Below are 20,776 nucleotides of genomic sequence, written 5' to 3' on the forward strand. Positions count from 1 at the left end.
GTTCTCCATGAACATTAGCAACACACTGAAAATACAGTTCTTAGTACCTAGCTTTAAGATATCTTAATTTAGCTCAAATGCATAAGTCATTTGATAAAATGCCAGAAATACACTTTCAACTTAAGTATTTTTCACCATCCACACTTCTATAATGGAAAGAAAAAGTAACTTAATCAGTAGATAAAGACATAAGTACAATAAAGTCAGAGGTTGGAGGCTTTCTTTTCCAATGGGCACTGGAGAAATAAAGAAATAAAATTAATCCAGATGGAGCTCTACCCACACTGAAAACTGCAGCTACAAGAATAACATATTACATAGCTTAAAACTGAGTGCATCTTTTTAAAGATTCTGTGAAGTTATCTATAGTGCCATTCTGCTGTTAAACAGAAATCCTAAATTTTTCTCAATCAGCACAACCAGGCTTTAATGTTAAGCCATGTTATGAATAAATAACAAATACATTTTCTACACTTAGTTGCTAACTGAATTTTACTAATGTGCTAAATATAAAATACTCTAAGCCTATACAATCATTTTTAAATATATTCTAGTATTTGTATAAGTGTACATTAATAGGTCTAATCATTTTTCTGAACTATGCCAACTTTAGGAAACATTTACTATTCAGGTCAAGCACCACCTGAGAATCTAAAATATTCAACACAGGAAGTAACCTCTGAAAAGGCAGGTCACTTTCTAATCCCTTTGGGTCTGTGACACTTGGAAGTGATTTTGGAGTTGCAGTTCCTTAGCAAAACTGCATGATACATAGGCCCAAAGAGGATTTTGGCAGAACCACGTCCTTCACAGACATGCTGTGGGATGCTAATTATCTTCTGAACAAATAGTCAAATTACCCTGAGTGCCAAAGGGCACCTCTTAAAAGCACATTGTGAAAAAGAATTAATTAAAAGAGCAAAAATTACAGTTGCTTGTGATTAAGTAAGCAGTTGTGCAAAGAACTTCCAGATTTATTTGAGGTCTCTTAAAAAAAATACATAAATAAATAGGAAAAAGAAATTCAAACCCAGCATTCCTGTTCTAACATACCACACTGCCTTCTGTTCCCCTAACTTTTTGCTCAGCATTCTGCCTGCTGGAAAATTGAAATCTAAAACTAAGCAGAAAAATAAGGCAGATCTGGAATATGGGGGGAACAAGAAGACAATTGAATGCTTCTAAGAATATATTTACAATCAGACAAATAAGCCACAGGGTCAGTAGTATTTATTTACATATAATATTTATTGCTCGAGTAGCAATACTTGATCATTATGGTTTCTAAGTAAGTAAGGAGGAAGCTGCTTCTGGATTGATAATGCAGACAAGGCTTTGCCTCTCCAATTAACTTCTACAATGGCACTGAGTTTCTTTTGCTCACCCTGTCTGTACATAGACACCCACTGTCCGTACCCACTCTGGAAAAATCCTCGTTCTCCAAACTTCCTAATCAAGTCACCTGGAAATCTGGATAAGCACCGAACGATGAGCCAAATCTCCAATTTTTGCTTGGACTCATTTTGCAATCCAGGCTTGTCACACATTAAACATCCAATCTAGCCTTGCCCACCCCTATAGGTGGAGGTGTCTTTACCATGCAGGGGGCAAACCTTCTGTATGATGTCTGCGTCACACGAGCGACGTTTTCACCACTGGAGTCTGACTTCCCAAACGGTTAACAGTACGTTAAGAGGAATATGCAACAAAAATGCTATAACTCATTGCGTGGTGGATCTGGGCCTGCCTTTCATAGAGAACAGGGATAGAGAAAGCACCAGTTACCTAGTCTGCGGTTAGCTGGAAAGGAGCATGCAGGAAGGCAGGACAGGACGAGTAAGATCCTATCTCACTGTCCTGAAAGGAAGCAACGAAAGGAGCAGGGAAAGGCAGCCTGTTTGCCATCTACCCACCTAAGTGTGGAAACAGATCAGTGTCCAGCTGCTGTTTTCGAGTGCACAGTTTCACCAGTCTCTGTAGCCGGCTCATGCAGGACGAGTGCGGAGAGAAGGCTGTGGCTTTCATTAGGACCCGGTCAGTCCTCGGAGGGTCCGCGACAGGAGCCCTGGTGGGTGGCAGGAGAGGCAGAGGTCTCTTGCTAGACAACTGCCTGGCTTGTGCTATAGTGTGTGTGGTGGGTGCCACTCCCTGCATTGGTAGGCTGGTGTTGGGAGGTTGAGGTGACTTGCAGACGATGCCCTGCGGTAGCCCTGCCGGCTTTAACGAAGCTGAGGAGGGTGGCAGATGGGAGTGCTGCTGCTGCTGCTGCTGCTGCAGAGGCTGCTGCTGCAAAGGTGCAGGAAGGGGGCTAAAGTGCTCTTGGCGAACTTTTAAAATCTCTGTCTCTCTCTGGCGCTGCCGGTTTTGAGCCAACTTGCTCTGCAACTTTTTCCTCACTGTTGCCCCTTTCTTTAGGTCATCATCCTCCTCGTTGAAAGCAAAGGGGTCTTCTAAATCTGCCTCCAGGTAGTGGAGAGGAAGCCGAGCCCCTGGCGGGGAGAGGGACATCCCATCCAGTCCGTTGGGCATCTTCAAGGCCAGGGTGGGCACAGTCAGACTGAAGGCCATAGCATCCATCTGGTGCCTGACCTTTACTTCCTCTATGGGATCATTCTTCTTCTTCCTCTCCTTTTTCGGTATGAAGCCAAGTACCTGCAGGTGGCTGTTGCAGTACCTTCAGAAAGTGAAAAAAGTAGGTTCTTAAGTCAGTTCCTGTAAGCAAATTCTGAAGAAAACAGGTATCACAGAAGGGAAACCTACATATGTCTGCATCACGGGAAATCAGATCAAAATACAAGAGGTTTTATAAGAAGAAGACATGATCTAATACAATTATTAGATAATTACTGTGTTTCCAGCCTATAACAGAAAGCAAAAATGTATACAATTTGCAATCTCCAGACATAAAACTCCTCACACGTTACTCATAGGAGATTTGCACACTGCCATTCAAAATATTTACTCTCTAACAGGGTAAATATTCACAAAGTAAAGTAAACAAAACCAATGGGACCATCTGACCCATGAAGCAGTAGGGACTCAAGCCATTAACGCTGATCATACAGAACCACTTCAAAAGCTCCCAAAGAAAAAGCACGTTGACAACCGCTTCATTTGGCTGTTCTTTCACTGGCACCAGTTAACGTTTCACACAAAGCACCTTTTTAACATGACTTGTTGGAGTTGGAAGGAGATTCTTATGGGGAATATAGGCCCCTGCTGAGAAGGGCCACTACTGGCCTTTGATGAGCAAGTAGCTTAAATGTTAAGTTCTAATTGCTTAACATATCATATCCAAAAGACAAGCTGAATAGCCCTCATATAAAAATCTTGTTTAAAAGAAATTCCCTGATGCTATAAAGCTTTTACACAATGCTGTATGTACACAAGCAAGGCACAAACACACATTTCAAACTCTTCTAAAATAATATTAATAAAAAAAGCTTTTAAATCATGTTAGTAAAAATAGAAAAAAATAACGGAAAGTGTGTTTTGCAAATTAAAAGCATAAAAGGAGATAAAAGCAGTGACAACTTCAGATCCAGATAACATATTTAAAAGCAAGCAATTAATCTTGGTTGAATAAAACAAGCAGATGATAGAACTATATGATCCAACCCTTTTCTTGATTTCACATAGGCAGACTCTCCTGCCCCTGTATCATCCCTCCAGCCATGAGGTTTGTGTCTTTGCAGAATCGCAGGCCTGAGGTTTATAAATGAAAACAGAGATTTGAGGGCACTGATTTGAGGAGATTTGAGGGTGACATCTGCATCAAGAAGCAGGGATGGCTATACCCAGGAAGGTATTCCTTAACATACATACACACTGAGAGATACATACCAAGAGACGCACTTCTAAAAATAAAACATGGTAACTAGGGCTCAAGAAAGCTCCCATGAAAGTCAATACAACTGAATAATTAAAATTAAGCACATTCCTGATAATCTGAGTCCTCTCAGGGCTGAGATCAGTTAGAACAGTGCTTTTAGTATGACAGGAAAAAAAAAAAGCAAACATACAAAACTTAAACATATTTTTTTTTCCTTTCCTAATTCTAGTAATATGTTGTGTTCAATTTTAACGAAACCTTCCCTAATACTATTCATACCTTAAATATTGCCACTTTGTGCTTGTGCGAGAGCCAGCAGATAAAACTAGCTGGCCTGCTTTCGTTGTGAAAACCAAAGAGAAAGCAAGGAAATAGGAAAGATAAATAAGCCTATGAAAAGATAATTAGCTTGTAAATATTCCCTCTGTTTTATGCTATTAAGGGCAACTCTGACAGCATCTTTTTTAAATGGAGGGAGCAAAGCTTTGGCTCTTAGCAACACTGAATGCTAAGGATATCTCACACAGGCAACACCTCTGGACGCAAATCCATGGATGCCAGGCTACAGTGTAGTGAAAATACGGATCACTTGCAGACGAACCCATGCTCTGAACCTATGCAGGGTGACTCCTGCCCACCAGCACAGAGGAGGCTGAAAGCACCTGGCCACTAGATGAGAAGGAGCAAGAACCCCGGCCTTCAGCCTTCTCCATACAGTGAATTTATCAGCACCAGCTCAAGCTCGGCCTTGCCAGACTCTTGCTGGTCCCACCTCTGCCCCACATTTCCCAGGCCTTGAGGCTTCACAGGGGCCTTTTAGTCGGCCCTGGCCCAACCTGGCTCTGACTTCAGGCAGCGCTGCAGATCCTGGTGCAGACACCGGCTGCCCCTGCTGGAACCGGGCTCAGTCCGGCCGAGTCGAGGCAATAACCTCTCTGGATTGCAGCTGGTGTGGGAGAAGCCATTAGGAGTTTATGCTCCATAGAAGAGAGATTAAACAGCTTCCAGACTGGAATAGCACCTGGAAGCAGGCTCCCAAAGCTTCAGCTGGACAATCTTCCACATCACCAGCAGGGCAAGATGAGGTTATCCACCTATACCTAAGCTCCACTTCACGGTACAAGCAAGGCTTGTGTTGGGTTCTGACACTTATTTAGAGGAAGATCTAATTAAACTGGAGAGTATCAGCAAAGGATTTGCAAACTGTCTTGAAAGAGAAGAATTAGAGGGAAAATGGTGTTTAATCTAGCTCGACTATAACAGCAATATCATTAAAAAATTAATTGAACTTCATCAGCTATTTATGTATTTGGACGAGAAAGAAACAGAAGACTTAGTCAAGAGGAAGGCCACATCTGTATCCAGTATGTATTCTTTAAAAAGCACAATAGTGAATAAAGAAACTACACTTCAGATAATAGAATGAAGCCACGAGCTATTAAAAGATGTAATTTGAAGATTGTTAATAGTTAATAAGAAAGAAATTTAATAATATAACAGCATATTAACCAGTTTTGTGGCTGATGACATCCCATCATTTGTGTGGGGTCAACGGATATTTTTTTTAATTATCCATGGACAGATTATGAGGCCTTGGGCAGATAATGTATATAGTCCGTTAAGCCATCTTATTTTTTAATAATCTCCAGAAGTATTTAGGAGAGAGCTGTCAGAGCATCATACAGTCTGCTTCTGATCACATACAGTTACATGCTTAAAATTGTAGCAAAATGACCATCTGATGGCAATTCTGTACACAGAAAACTGAAAACTACAAGGGAATATATGAGACACAGCAAACATCTTTGTATTGAACTGAGTGTGGAAAAAAAGCCTCCTAAGATACAGGTTTGTCTGCAAAAAAAAAGTTTAGAGCAGGCACAGGGCTCATCACTAGCATTCACTAAATGTTATTGTTAAAACTAAGCTCTATCCTGAGGCAGACTTTTAAAATATTCTTTCAACCTATCACATTCCCTCATTTGAAATTAAAAGTTTATTCTGTCCTTCAGACAACCTGCTGTCCCCCTCAAGTACTGTAATGTGACACCCAACACGCAGCTGAATTATTGTAATATAACATATACCAGATGTCATGACCACACTTCAATAAATTCATTTTGATTTTTCTCAAGTTAAAGTGTGAACTGAATTCAAGGTGTAAAGAAAAATATCAAATTCCATGGGAACACACAAAATCTAAGAAATGACATTAAGTATTATTATCTCTATTGTTTTTAATTATGACCACTGTGTAACCAGCAACTGTCTCGGTCAGCACCTGCATCTGAAATTACAGCACACCATTTGCTCTAACGATTTCTGTGATCATTTTTGCTAGCTTATTTCTAAGCAGCCTCAACTGCACAGCAGCGAGGAACAGCCACGGACTGTCAAATTACAGCTTAAAGTTATTCATCTCGTGCCATTTGAGCATTTGCCCTACAGCTTTTGACAAACATTCGTGTTTTTCTCCTCACTTCATCAGTCTCCTCGACTGAAATGGCAGGTGAAGTGCAAGTTAATTTAGAGCACAGTCCAACTGTTGTTTCAGACAAGAGAGGGAGCTGTGAGCCGAGAAGGAAGTTACATGTAGGGCACAGTGGGAACACTGCTAATAATGTGAAAGGTTAGTGAATGGCAGCTAATAATGTGAAAGGTCAGTGCATAGGGGTTTGATTCTTTCTGGGCATACTCTGTTCGTATTTTAGGTTGGAAAAGAAGTTATGGTTTGTAACAGAACAAGCCTCACACAGTTAAACACACTCATCAAACACGGTATTGCTGACAAAACCGGGAGTGGTGACCCTGAGAAATTAAAGTTATATATTCCTGGTAGCCAAGATTAGTCAAATTCTGCTGTATCGCCCCAAGCACTTCCAATGGGGCCGGTGTTCGCACAGCCTTACAGAGCAAGGAAGAACGGCCCCGCAGTTACAGCACAGGCCGAAACGGAAGAAATCTGGTTTGAATTCCCAGTTCTCCAAAGGTTTCAAGTACAGTACAAGTAAATGCACCTCTTATGATGCATTTAATAACCCAGCCACCTCAGGCATCTTCATTCAGGCAGGGAAGAGGTGGAGAAGGGTGGCAGGCAAAGAAGAAAGGAAGGCAACACACCTTCCTAGCTGGCTGAACTGTTGCCCAGTAATATTTATTTTATTCCAGCGATACACCACCAAAAACCACTGAATTGTAACTCCAGCTTCATCCCTACGTGCCACTGCTCCCTGAGCCCGAGGGAATGTGCTTCCAGCTGCACACTCTGCACACGTAGATGGACGTGTGCTTTTGGCACAGCTGGCCAAGAAGCAGGCACACTGAGGGGCACGCACAAGTGACAGAGCACATTAATTGGAACAGCAGGCACAGCGCGGCAGGTTTGATCCACAGGTTACAGGGCGCTTGAGAAATGCAAGGAACTCTCGAAAACCTCCCTGGGAGCAAGTTGCTTCTCCTTTCTGGGTGCTTAACTCCCCACAGAAGACAAAATACAGTTGCTTAATGAGAAAACAAAACCCTCAAAGAAACATCCTGGAATTCAATCCACTCGGGACAGCTCCTTCCTCGCTGCAGTATGGCAGAGGGAAACCCAGGCCTGCATCCCAACGACCTCCCTCCTTGCAGAGGCGCCACCGCAGCTCACCTTCGGTCCTCAGATTTGGGATGGGGTTGGTGCAGCGTTGGCTGTTGTACTTGGCCACATATTCACATTGCTTGAAGGGGGCAGTCTTGTCCTCCAGAACGTGTCTGATACAGAAGGCGTAGCCGTTGAGTCGCCTCTGCTTGCACAGTTTGGGGCTATACGAGCACAAGGGCTTATTGTCAACCTCAGAGAAGTGTATGTGTTTGCCTTCATACATCACGTGACTCTATTCCTTGTGAACATCAGCTGAAAGAAGCAAAATATTAAGATAAATCACAGAAGGAAATAAAGGAAATAAAGCACATTCAGTTCTAGACCGCACGTTTCATTTTGGTGGGAAAGAGGGAGGCAAAGCGATACCTGATTTTAAATCTCCTGTACCATATCAATGTTAAGAGAGAGCCCCAAGGACACCAGTATCCTGGAATGATGACGAATCAAGATGAAGCAGATTGTCTATGGAAAATACCAAAAAAAGGCAGTCAGTTGAGAGAAAGCAGATAGGACCATACTGCTCACTAGAGGAAATGGCCAGAGGTGGCCACATCACCTGCGGCTCACTGGAAACCAGCAGGAGAACACAGGGAAAAAAAGGTTACACAGCAAATGGCATCCCTCGCTGTCAAGTTGAATGCAAGGTACCATTAACCTGTGTGACGGCAGGGATGCTTTTCTTCCAGCACCTTTGTGTAGAAAAACGACTGTCCCGGCCTGCTCAAAGGCAGATTTAGCAGAGCAGTGCGGGGAGGCTTGTCCTTGGCTGCCTTCAGCACACCTGGGGAACAGCTTCCGCACCTTGGAGGCACCCACCGCTTCTGCAGGCACCGCTGGCAGCCCTTCCCGAGCTCTGCACGACTTTTCAGAGCCTTTCCAAATGTCCTGGATTAGTTTAAGGGAAATTGTGGCACTACTAATGCCAGAAGCAGTACTCTTATCGAGCCCAGGAGGACTGAAATGTCATTTCTGCAAGAGACTTTTTTTTTAATAATAATACAGATTCCTATCAACAAAATAACAAACCCATGAACTCATAAGCTGCTTCTTGGTTTCCCACCACTATGGAGCAATTAACAAGCATTTCCTTTTTTACCAAAGCAGCCTCCAGTAAAATCTACTAGTGCACATAGTCTGCAGCTACTTCTGCTACTCCTACCCTAGCTTGTGAAGGCTGCTATTACTAGAAAGGCCAACCTGAAGCACCAAAATAAGCTCTTCTGAATAGGGTATATTCAGTATGCACTCAGTTGCACATATATTGCACTTCACGTGTTATAGAGCACACAGAGGACTGCATGGGGAGGTCATATTTAGAAAATAGGTTAAAAAAAAAAATCAGAGGCATGTGACCAGTGTACCTATTACCACCTCATCCAAAGGCCCAAAATGGTAAGAAAAACCTGCAAGGAGGGAGCCAACAAACTTCATAGGCAAGATGCAGCTTCCTCTTGCAAAGGAAGAGACCTTCGCTTCCTGCTGTAGAAAGCATCTTGAGAAAAAATGACAAGTACTGCAACTTTTGGGGATCTAGGAAAGCACCTTTAAGTCACCGTGGCAGAACAAAACGCCCTCTGACGCCCTACCCAGCAAACAGCACAAACCAGGCACTTTCATTAGCATTATGTCTAGCAGCACAAGGAGGACAGAAGACAGTACTTTTTAACTTAAAAAGCCCCTTAAGAATTACTGAAAGAGCTTTATATGTACTCATGCAGCATACAGAATGGGTACATACACTACAAAGTGTTACTGACTTAAATAAAGTGGCCTAACGAATCATTAATCACCTAACCCACTTCCAATCACTTTTTCCAATATCCCTCAATGCATGGAAGGACCCATCCTATGCCCATTTGAAGCTAACGACTAGACATGATCCTTCATGATGTATGACTCCTAAAAATCAGAGAAGTTCACTGTTTGACTGGCTGTGCCTTGCCTTTAAAAATATGGAATGGAAACAGGGAGCTATCACCATGTTTTTAGTCTAATGAGAGACAAATGATCCTTTCCGACTCCTTTGATAAAGCGGACCCTGACATACACTTCAACATTATCCCGCAGTAACATGAAGGAAAGGAAAAGGCTATGGTGAGGTGCCCAACATACTTGAGTTGTGACCCATGTGCTTGAGAGGTGGCCTCCTCCATTAGCACCAGCAGCACTAATCAAACACACCTTGGCTAACTGCATCTCATATAGAAGGAAGTTGACAGAAGGGCCTTTGCTGAGATTCCTCTGAGCAGTTAATCAAAGCTTGCATTTGGTGACATACTGGACAAGACAAAACCCTCAAAAGAAGAGGTGAACCTTGCAGAGATGGGATGATGTGGGTGCTGCTCACTATTTCTTCCTGCGGTACACACCACCTTCTTTTAAGATATTACTACTGTATTTATAGGTTCTTTTACTTTTTACTCTTTCACTTTTACAACGACCTTCTCCTCTTGTGCACAAACTAGCAACATTTCTTTCCTGGAGGTTATGAAGCAAGAGGCCAAAGAGAGAGAGTTCTGCAGAGCATTTCCAAAGTAAAGCACAAGGAGTACACAGCACTATCCAGTGCTCCTCGGCTGGCTTTCTGTAAGGAAACTACTCTGCCCTCCCCAGCCGCTACAATCCCAGATTTATTCTTGTGTCCCTGGTCTTGTTTTTGTATTTAACTTGCAATTTTAAGTCTTATTTTTGTATTTAACTTCACTGTCTCAAAGCCAGCATAGCATTTGCACTCTCGTCCTTCTGAAAGCTACAAGGCACAGGGCATGAGATGTGAAATATATAAGCAAAAATAGTGACGACGTTCCTCAAGGAAGCCAATGAGCTTGAACATGATTTTTTAAATCTACATATACACTAAGAGAAGCTCATATAAATATTATCATGTTAAAAATCCTGAAAGGGACTGAACAGAGCAACTGCAGAACGAGGAACAAAAAGAAAGGTAATAAAGCCAGCTGTCAGTCTTATTTAAAAGTATATAACCTGCAGCAACTTTCTCAATCTTGCAATTAAATCTTTATTGATAAACTCCTGCACAGAGGCCCTGAAAGGCAGTGGCACTATATGGATATACTGCAGGATCAGAGAATAAGTTTTTACTAAATCAAAAAAGAGCTTTTTCTTTTTACTTCCATACCATATATACATTATAATGACTTTTTAATCTGTTGATCCCGATTTAACCTGAACTAGTTATTTCATTTTGAGCAAAACAGGCATTCTTAACAGAGCCTTTTGCTGCTATATAAAAAGTAAGTAGCACAGCACATGCCACTTATCTGAGAAGAACTGAAACTACACTTAGCTAAGTAGTGGGCGGGGGAAAAATTATTTTTGTCCCATAGGATTCAGTAAGAGATGACGGAAACATGGACTTCCCCCGAAGGAAAAAAGCAGAAAAAAAAAGACAAAACATTAAGGCAGCTGTACTTTGCTGCAGAAATATCAGGGTACAAAGCCCTCTGGAAGCTGTTTCAGGGTCTGCAATTAGACTTCGCACTGAGGCTGCAGAAGGATTCAACATAAACAGAATCTGCATGTGCATATGCTCAAAGGCTGGCTTTAGCCACAACCCATGAATGAGGAGCCAGAGGCTGCTTCTTAAGGAGCTTCTTAAACAGCTGCTTCCAAGTGAAAGATTTTGAGATAGTCAGAAGGAACAGGGCAAAGAGCAGAAGAGAGTCCAGAAATCTGCGCCACTGACAACTGATGTGGGACACAACTGAGCTTTACAAAAAGATCATAAAAAGAGGGGATAAGGGAAACACATAAATGGCACGTACCAAATTGCGCAGCTCTAGAATATGCGGTGCTCCATAAAGCTAGTAAGAGATTGATTTACAACAACATATAAAAAAAAATAGTAGTTTATTTTATTTTGAACAGTGAACTTCTGGAACTTGCCACCACAGAAAGCTGTGGAAACAGAGAGCATCATCAGGTTCAAATAGGCATCGGAAAAGTTCACAGACAATTACGACACGAGCAACTCCAAAAGGAAGAGGGCAGCAATGCACTTGCTAGAAAGAGCAGGAGCAGAGAACACCTGGAAGCTCCCAGGCTTTTGTGCATCTCTTATCCCCCCATCCCAGATGGGGGAACCACTGACAGTCGGGGCATTTCTTATGTTCCTGTGAACCCACCACTAGCATTTGAAATTTGGAAACACATTCCTATTTCCTCTTCTCCCATTTTTTATTCCAGGAAGGATGACTGGAACAAGACTTTCCTCCTCTGGTAAAAATAAATCCTGTTTGGGCTCGTGAAGAACAGCAAACTTAGCACAGCAAGCACGGCCGCGCAGCAGAGACACGCAGGACGGGCCAAGGCCACTCTTGGTGACACAACCGCTGCTGTAGCAAACTTCATGGGGAAATCTTCGCTAGACCAGACTGAGTGTTTATTACACAGAACTTTGGTACCTGGCATCTTCCGTAGCCTACAGAGAAGTCAATGGCCTGGTCACTATTAGAGAACCCGATGCATTGCAGCCCAAAAACTCAATTAGCAATACTGAGAAAACACTGTGCTGAAAATATTAGGGTATATCAAACCATGTGATTAGATGCATTTGAAAATGTATGCTTGGAATGTGACATTCAAGGCAAGCTAGACCCTTTTAGGCGATGGAATGCCCAAATGCACTGTAAATTGCACTGCAATTATCCGCCAGTGGCTAAAGCATGTATAATTATCAGGATTGAGTTTACAGGTTCACACATTGCATCCAAACAGAAGCCACTGCTAAAGAGGTCTTAACTGTGTTGTATTTGTATTTTCCAATATCAGATTAGCTGCTGTATTGCTCGGTGTGTTCCTGCAACCTCACTGACAAGGTACAACCACCTCCACGTTTCCAAAAGCACCAGTTTGGGGGCAGAACAGAAACACGAGTCTGGAAGAATCTCCGTTTACCCACAAACTCAAGCAGCTTAACGGATGCTTTTGTCAACTCCTCCGTTTGACCAGGAGAGAAAAAAAAAATCCCTGCATTCTCACTGCCTGGCCCTTTTGCTGAGACTAACAATAAATAAAAGGATTCTAAGGTGTTTGGGCAACATGGAATTTAATCCATGAGCTGGAGAGGGACCATAAAAATCACTGCAAAAAGATACATTTAAAGACACCTTACAGTAATAACCTTTGGCTAGTATTAGTACAAACTATATTACAGAGAAAGCAAAAAACACTCTATTTCTTTTTATTTCATACTTTGACACTTCAAGCACCTAGTCCCTCTCTGGAAAGTGTTCTGCTCTATCAAGAGCAGCTTCTACCACATCTAATTGTGGTCAACATCAACACCACAAAGTTGTAACTTCTGTCCCTGTTCTGTGACCTAATGGTAAGTTTGGCTCATTTCTGGCCATTCATCAGCCCAGTTCTCTGCTGCGCTCAGCTACCAGCCTGAGCCTGCCATAATTGTGCAAACAGGACAGAACTATTTTATTAGAAAAACCATCCAGTTCGAGACAGACATTCATATCTTAAAACCCACCCAGGAAAGCAGAAGCAGCAACATTGCCCTCATTCTGCCTTTTTAACAAGCTTCTTCCCTCAACACTGCAAAAAGGCAGCGTGTATTGAATAAGGATGTGCAACACAGTAAGAGAAAACAGTAGCACCTTTTAATAAAAAAATAGGCCTCAGCATATATTGCAATAAATACAAAATTAAAATTGAATATTGCTCTTAGTAATAGTAGCATACAAACTTGTGATGAGCTTCAATTGTCAAGGAAAAAAACGTAACTGTGGAGTGGGGAGTGACTTTGGTCAAAAACTGAACAATTTCTTCTTTTTGTTTTCCTACATAAAATGAATTTAAGATGGAATTTTAATTTCAGCTAATTTGCTCATCTGATAAGTAGTGCCTTAAGGCAGGGCAAAGATAGCCCGAAGTCTAAAAAGCAGTAACTGTTTAAAATGTTAGGAATTTTTAAAACCTCAAAGGATCTTTAAAGAGAGAAGATGTTCAGTAAGAAGGTTCATAACTGAAAACTGTAGCGGAGAGAACACTGCCTCAGACATCCATAGATCATTCCCTACATATGGCTATTTGAGTTAAGGCTCAAGACTGGTTCTGTATTTTTAGAACTCTTTGCAACAAGGATTTCTCTATTTGAACTCAAGTTGCAAGGCCCCAGTCCTGTAACTACATCCACACAAGCCGATTCCCAAGCCTGCATTGCTAGCACCACACTTACTTCAATACACACATATAGATGTGTTTGTCTATATATACATATATAAACAAGCCCGGGTTTTGCTAGGGCAAACGGGGCTGCAACGCAAGGCCTTCAGAAGCAGCAAGAAATGGCACATATAGGGGACTGCATCACAGAAAGGCACTTTTAAATACTATCTCCAAATATCAAGGGAGAGAGCAGAGGGTCTGCATACCACAGCACACTTTGCACCAGTACTAGGATGAAAAGAGATATAAGTCTGTCATCTATTTATTCAGATAATGGCTCCCCTGCATTTGCACATGAGGTTGAACGGAATACCTTAGCCTTACTCTTAGTCCCAGCGCAGCAAAGACACACAACCTCATTTTCACACATCACAGGAGTATTGCTCGTGCTTCAGTGGGAATACTCAGTAAATAAAACAAGGAAACCAAGCTCCTCACAGGGCAGCCTTTTAGCAGCTTTAAGCTATCACAGTTTCAATATGGTATTCCCATAAATTTGAACCTCCTGAGGATTCACCACCCTGTGAGAGCACGAGACATGCAACTCCACAAGACCAGCCCTGCATATAATGCATTAATTCCCTGTAAAAACATGGAAACATCAAAATAACTCCTACCAAAAGTTGGGTTTGCTCCCTGCAGACGATTTAGTTTTATGATTAATAACGCATGTTCGGTATAGGTGCACATTACAAACAAACCACACGCAAGCCTGGGGACGGCTGCGAGAGCCTCGCGACGCCAGCGCCGTCGCTTATCGCTCAGCGCTGACACCTGCTCAGGGGAACTTATCACGACACACGAGTGCGGCGCCGGGACGGGAGCACGCTTGGCTGCGAGGGAATAACGCCTGGCCCTGAGTTGGGCTTTTTCCTTCTTTTTTTTTTTTTCCCCTTTCCTTTTCTTTTTAAAGTACAGCAATTCTCAAGGACCATCAAGAGCCTCAAAATAAGCCCTCCTTGCACATCGTTAAGTAACAAAATTGGACGGAGCTGTAGATGTCCGAGTTTCCACGGGACGCTGGGACACGCACCTCGGCACTGCGCGAGCCTCCCCCAAACCTCTCCCGCGCGGCCGCTTAGAACCAGGAGGGAGGTTTCAAGGGGTGCGGGGCCGGCTACCAGGGGTGGCAGCAGCCAAGTCACCTGCACGGGCCCGGGCACACACGGGGTGCTGCTCCCGTGGGCTCGTTTTGAAGCATTTCTTTTACTAAGGGGAGAGGGGGAAAACAAACAAAAAAGGGGCGGAAATAAAAAAAATGGGAAAGCCTGGCTCCAGCGTGGGGGTCCCGCCAGGATGGGACAAGACGAGGGGCGGACGAACGCTCCGTCTGTGTGTCCGGTCGGTCTGTACAGGGGGGTGTCCGGGGCGGCCCCGTTTCGGGGGTGGCCGTGGGGGTCCCAGCACGTGGCGGGGCCCGGCCGGCGCCGCGCCCGGGGGGCTGCCCCCGACACACGCGAACGGCGCTTAAACTGGGGGCCCCTCGCGCCGCCACCCGCCAAGAAAGAAACATATTAAAAAAAAAAAAAAAAAGAGAGAGAGAGAGGGGGAAATAAAGCCCGAAGTTGCGCGGCGCGGGAGCCACGGCGGGGGCGGCGCCGGGGGGGGGGGTCCGCGCACCCGAAAAACGGCGCCGCGAAACGCGCAGGCCGCGGAGCAGCGCGGGGCGCCCGCGGGACGCGGCCCCGTCCGGGCCATGCGGGCAGCGCGGCCCCCCGCGGGCGCGGAGCGGAGCGCGGCCCGGCGGCGCGGTTAGGCCGCGCGGCGCTGCGGCCTAGCTCCCCCCCCAGCCGCCGCCGCCTCCTCCGCCCCCCGTTCTCGCCCGCCGCCCTTCACCTCGGCGCCGCGCCCCGACCGTGTCCCGGGCTCGGGCCGCCGCCGCGGGGCTCTCGCCGGCGCCCGCCGCGCCGAAAACCCCCGCGGCGCCGCGCGCCCTCCGCCGCGGCCTGCACCGGCGCGGCCGAGCCGCGGGCTCGCGTAGGCCGCCCGGCCGCCCTCCCGCCGCCCCTCGCGCCGCCCGCTGCGCTACGCGAGCCCGGGGATGCAGGCCGGGCCCGGCTTACCTTCCGAGCTGCTTTTTTTTTCCCCTCCTCTGCGCGCCTCTCCCCCCTTTCCCTCTGTTGGGCTGACAGAGCGGAGTTTCCTCCCCAGCGGAGGCTCGGGGAAGGGGCTCGGGCGCTGCGCGGCGGAGCGGCGGCCCCCGTGGCTCTGAGCGGATCCTGCCGGCGGCGGGGAGGCAGCTTTTGGGGGGGCTCTTTATTATTTTTTTTTAATTAAAAAAAACCAACAAAACAAAACAAAAAAAACTACAAAGTGCTCGGTGATTATTAAGGGGGGGAATCCCTGAATATATTCTCCAGCGAAGAAGGCAGGGCTGGCGGGGCTGGCGGCGAGGAGCGGCAGCCTCCTACAGCACCACTACAGGCACCGCGGGGACATGACAGCAGAGAGCGGCCCCGGCCCGCCGAAACAACAACTTTCCTACCATCTTGGAGGTAGCGGAGCGGGAGAGAGGGAGGGGGGAAAGGGCACAAGGTTTTTATAAAGTGTCACTTCGGGGGAGGGAGCCGGGCGCACGACAACGCGGGATATTTTTCCCCTTTTTTTTTTTCTCCCCCTTTTTTTTAAATGCAACTTTTTCTTAAAAATAATAAAAAAGCGGAGGTATGTGGCGGGAAAACGTTTTTTTTTTTCTTTATAAAGCATCTTTCTGGAAAAAGAAAAATAAATAAATAAAGGAGGTGTGGTCAAAAGTGGATTTTTAGTAACTTTGTTTTTGCAAAAAATTAAATTCATTCTTTATTTTTTGCTATAACTTACAAAATACGAAGTTGGTAACTTTTTTTTCCCCTCTTGATGTGAATACGTGAAAGTTGCTGCAACCTTTTTTTCGGGGGGTGCTCCTGTGATTACAACGTGTGAGATGGATGGATGTGGGATGGTTTGGCAGAGCGCTGTGGTACCTGCTCCTTCCCTCTCTCAAGGCAATGTAAATAGAGCCGACTGACTGAATGTACAGGTAAGGGGAAAAAAAAAAAAAGCTGGTTTATTTTTATTTTTTATTCCTGGAGTGTTGGACAGCTGTGTAGAGAAGCCATAGGGGATTTAATGCAAGTGAGTGGAACGTGAGATAGAGATCTGAAAAATTATGTTAGTCTCCCATAAATTTGGGGTGATCAGCCCTTCTGGTGGGAGTGCGCAACATAAAGCTCATAGAAATAAACTGGGAAGCAATAGTTGACTTTTAAATATTTGCAAAGCATTTTGCAGCCTTTTAAGTTTTGTATCTTTTTAAGTTATTGTTTTGATTTGGGGGCTTTGCTCCTGATATTTATGAATACTGTTATTTCCTGGCTATTTTCTTACCGTTTTGAGAAACACTATTAATTTATACTACAATATCTTGTAATATAGAACGGTTGTTGTGCTTTTCTTCTCTTGCGGATGTTTTTATGAATTTGTTTTGACAGCACTTCCTGATTTTTTTACAATGTGAGATGCTACACTGCATCTATATGTGAAGACACTGATCACTGAATTCAGCATACCCTAGGTAATGGTTCTAGCAGTAGGATTCTGCACAGTCCTATTCCCAGATGAACTACTAAGATGCCTTTTTACTTGTCCTAAAGGAAGAGGAAATAATTAGTAAGCTAATGAGCTACACTGGAAAAAAACTTAAATACACTTTTCATATGTAAAAACTATTCAGGGTGATATAAGCTTATTGAACTGCAATCAACTGAAGTAATATGAATGAAGCTATTAATTGTTTAATGTGTTATTGCCTCCCCATCCCCCGTGATAAATCTGATAAATAAATATATATATACACACACATACATGCATACACACTACTCACTGTATTATTTTTAAAGTAGCACTTTCTAAATTCTGAATTTAGGTATGTTCCCTTTAGAAAACATACTTCATGTAAGTTTTCCTAGCTAGGATAGTGAGAGAAGTTTGTGTGTTTATAGTATTTTTTCAATTAGGTAAATTAGTTTGAATTAAAACATAATTAAAAGCCATTACTGTTTTTGTCAAGGTGCATAATTTTTGTTTTAGCTTTTTTTTTTTTTAATTATGGTTAGTGTGATTAGCCTATTCCAATAATCTAGTGTTGCATTCTAGGAGTTGTTGTAAGGGAGGTATTTTTCTGTATCAGATTATTAATCCACTAACTGTATTACTCAGCTTTGACATTAGAAAAACAAACAAAAAGAAAGGAATCATTAGGTTGTGCCTAAATTTAATTTTAAAAGTTTATGTACTTTGTGTAGTAAGAACTAATGGGACAGTTAGAACACTTTTTAATCTTTTCAGTCATTATTGTGTGCTTTGAGATATGAAATATAAGGATTCCTTTTGTAGATGTTTAAACAACAAGCGCTTTTAGATACAATGTCCAGAACTCTTCACAGGACTGTAAGTGATTAAAAAGGTGGCCTTAATTGTGATGCTTTTTAAAAAAACAAAGAAGTCTTGACAGTGTCGTTATTGTCTCCAGTGCTAATGGATTCAGAAGTTGAACAAATTTAGCATAGTTTTTTTTTTTAATCTAAATGCCAAATTTTTAGATCCCAGTTCTGCAAAGCTTGCTGGCCTATTTAATAATACAGGAGTGCTTAAAGAATTGCTCAGTACTTACTTGAAAATAACTCTTGCTGCTATGGCATATTAGTAATTTATCTTGGAACAGAACTGTGCAGAATTAACTCTACTAAGAGCAAAACTCTCCTCGGAAGCTGTGTTGTTTTGGTAAAGCAGTGCTCCAAAGTTACTGTAGCTGAAATCAGAATAAATGACTCCTGTACAAGGAAAATGTACAAACTGAAAGCAAGAAGCATCCCCTGTGCAAAATAAGAATGGAATTGCAGAGTTTCCTCTTGCCCATGAAGGAATAGGCCTGTCGGCCCAGGGATTTGGCCCTAAAATAAAGGCAAACTGCCCTGTCAAGCAAGTGTATCATACAGTTTAGCAAAGAGTAGTCAAAGAAAATTAATGTTCCCTAAATCACTAGTTTCTAGCTAATGAGACATACCTCGCTGATGTGTCTTTACTGACACAGGGCAATGAATTTCATAGAGAAGAAGTGAATAAGCCTTGCTGGCCTAACATTAAAGGAATAGCTGCTGTAGGTTGTATAGCACTTAAATGAACTTTGTCTCTTTCCTGAGGCCACAGGCACCCCAAGTGCAGATTTCAAGAATTTATGGAACATTACCATCTGCACAAGGATTCTAAGTTAAGTCTTTGGTTTTCAGCAAGTAGTGTTATGATCTCAGGGTCTTCCTGACACATACATGAGAAAAAGAGTTACGGTGTCTTCAAACGCTTGCAAAGATGATCAGCAACTTATTTAAAATAGATGTCAGTGTCATGAAGGGGAGGAACCCTAACTATGTAGTAGAAGATTCTTAAGAAATCTTTTAAGCCAAATTTGAGCCAAATTCGTATTTCAAGATGCTGTTGCACTGAAGTGAGTTTATCATGCACACTAAAGTGCATGATGAGTTAAATAGAAATAAATAAGAAATCTAAATTCTTCTACACGATGTCTTGAGTAGCAATTTTCTCTGCGTGGGTTTATTTGATGTATTGAGTTCCAGGGTCAAGCTAACAAAGTCCAGCATATTAGTATTACTGAGAAATGCTTGTTTTTTTTTGTTTTTGATTTTTTTTTTTAAAAACAGTTCTTTAACAAGAAAAATTCTCTTTATTGTAATGGTTCTAACATATCTGAATTTCAATTACCACATGTACTGCACTATTTGAGAAGCAGAGCACTCTGCCAGTTCTCCAGACATCGGGGTCCAGTCTGTAGTCCAAAGAATTGTCTTCACTAGCAAATGCATCCAAGTTGCAACATAAATTCAGCTCCTAAACCCTTTCAGTCCTGTGTTCTAATGCATTTCTTCAAGGCAGGTGGAGGCATTTGACAAACTTCTTAGACCCAAGTCATTTTGCATCACTTCACTTAAAATCATACATACCATTAGAACAGTGCTCTACTTGTAGCAGAGAAGTCTTCTTCTGCAAGACTAACCTAGCTCTCTTGCAAGAACTGATACTGACCAACGCAGGCGAGATGTAATGCAGCACCATGGTACTACTGCCAGGATTAGAGTGAGTTTTGCTTGTCCAGAGGCCTCTTGGAGACACAAAAATGTATTTTTATGCTATCTAAAAAGGTTTGCAATACTTTCTAGAAGTTCTATTTTATAAATAAATGAAATGAAATCACTTATTAGCTGTATACAAAAGTGTATTTACACTCTTGTATTATGGGGGAAAAAAAAGCATGTCCAGCATGCAGGGCATTCTCCGAGAAAACATTAACACATTTTAAGTGGAAATTACTGCAAGGCAGTTTGCAGATTAAGTAGTGAAGGGTTTTCCATTGTTAGGAAGAAAAATGATCTCACTGATGCAGGAGTGATGCCTACTAGACAAGAAACTTGGAACGATGGGTGAAGGTTTGCCTAGCTGTACCTTTAATCAGAGTGTTGAAGTCTATGTTCTTCTCTCAAGTGGCCTTGAGGTCTAAATTGATGGAATACAGCAAAATACAGATGACTCCTTGTTTTCCTTCTTAGGGGCTTGATTAAAGCTCACTGGAGCAGTGGGAATATTTATGTTGATTTCAGTAGGAATAAGACTTTACAACTATTTATCCAGTTGGGAGCAGATGTATGCCAGCTATGGCATGATAATATAATTAATTGATGGTGAAATATATTGAAAATACTCATTAACTGAGAATGTACTAATCTGCTGTTCATTATCAATGCATATATTTTAATCTGCATTAAATAAACGATATTGACTTCATAAATCCTGCAAAGATAAAATAATAAGACTATTATTAATTGTGGGCAGGTTGTCTGGAGTATGCCAGGCATCTAAAGAGACTTCTTTAAACAGTAAAGTAAATGAACAGAATAAACTTTCATAGCAGAATGCTCTAATATAGCCCCATTTTACTAGAATATACACATATTTCAAATATACTGCTATTACTGCTGTATTTTTACTGAACTCTTTGCCTCTGTCTATTGATATTTCATAAACTGTAACTGTAGAGATGAAGAAGCTACACCTGT

At 42.8% G+C, this 20,776-nt stretch overlaps 1 protein-coding gene across 1 annotated transcript in view; it reads right to left on the reverse strand.

The window, feature by feature from the left end:
• The window catches only part of INO80D (INO80 complex subunit D), a 29,464-nt gene extending 13,529 nt beyond the window's left edge, over nucleotides 1–15,935 (reverse strand). The window contains 5 exon segments of the mRNA XM_088523730.1: nucleotides 1,914–2,674; nucleotides 7,479–7,500; nucleotides 7,503–7,724; nucleotides 7,839–7,934; nucleotides 15,734–15,935. Coding sequence (XP_088379856.1) covers nucleotides 1,914–2,674; nucleotides 7,479–7,500; nucleotides 7,503–7,695 — 976 coding nt within the window. The 5' untranslated portion in view covers nucleotides 7,696–7,724; nucleotides 7,839–7,934; nucleotides 15,734–15,935.
• Between the last annotated feature and the right edge of the window lie 4,841 nt (nucleotides 15,936–20,776).

This window comes from Tinamus guttatus, unplaced genomic scaffold, assembly GCF_059628265.1.
Source record: "Tinamus guttatus ecotype Peru unplaced genomic scaffold, ASM5962826v1 Tinamus_guttatus_pri_ptg000197l, whole genome shotgun sequence".
Classification (NCBI taxonomy): Eukaryota; Metazoa; Chordata; class Aves; order Tinamiformes; family Tinamidae; genus Tinamus; species Tinamus guttatus.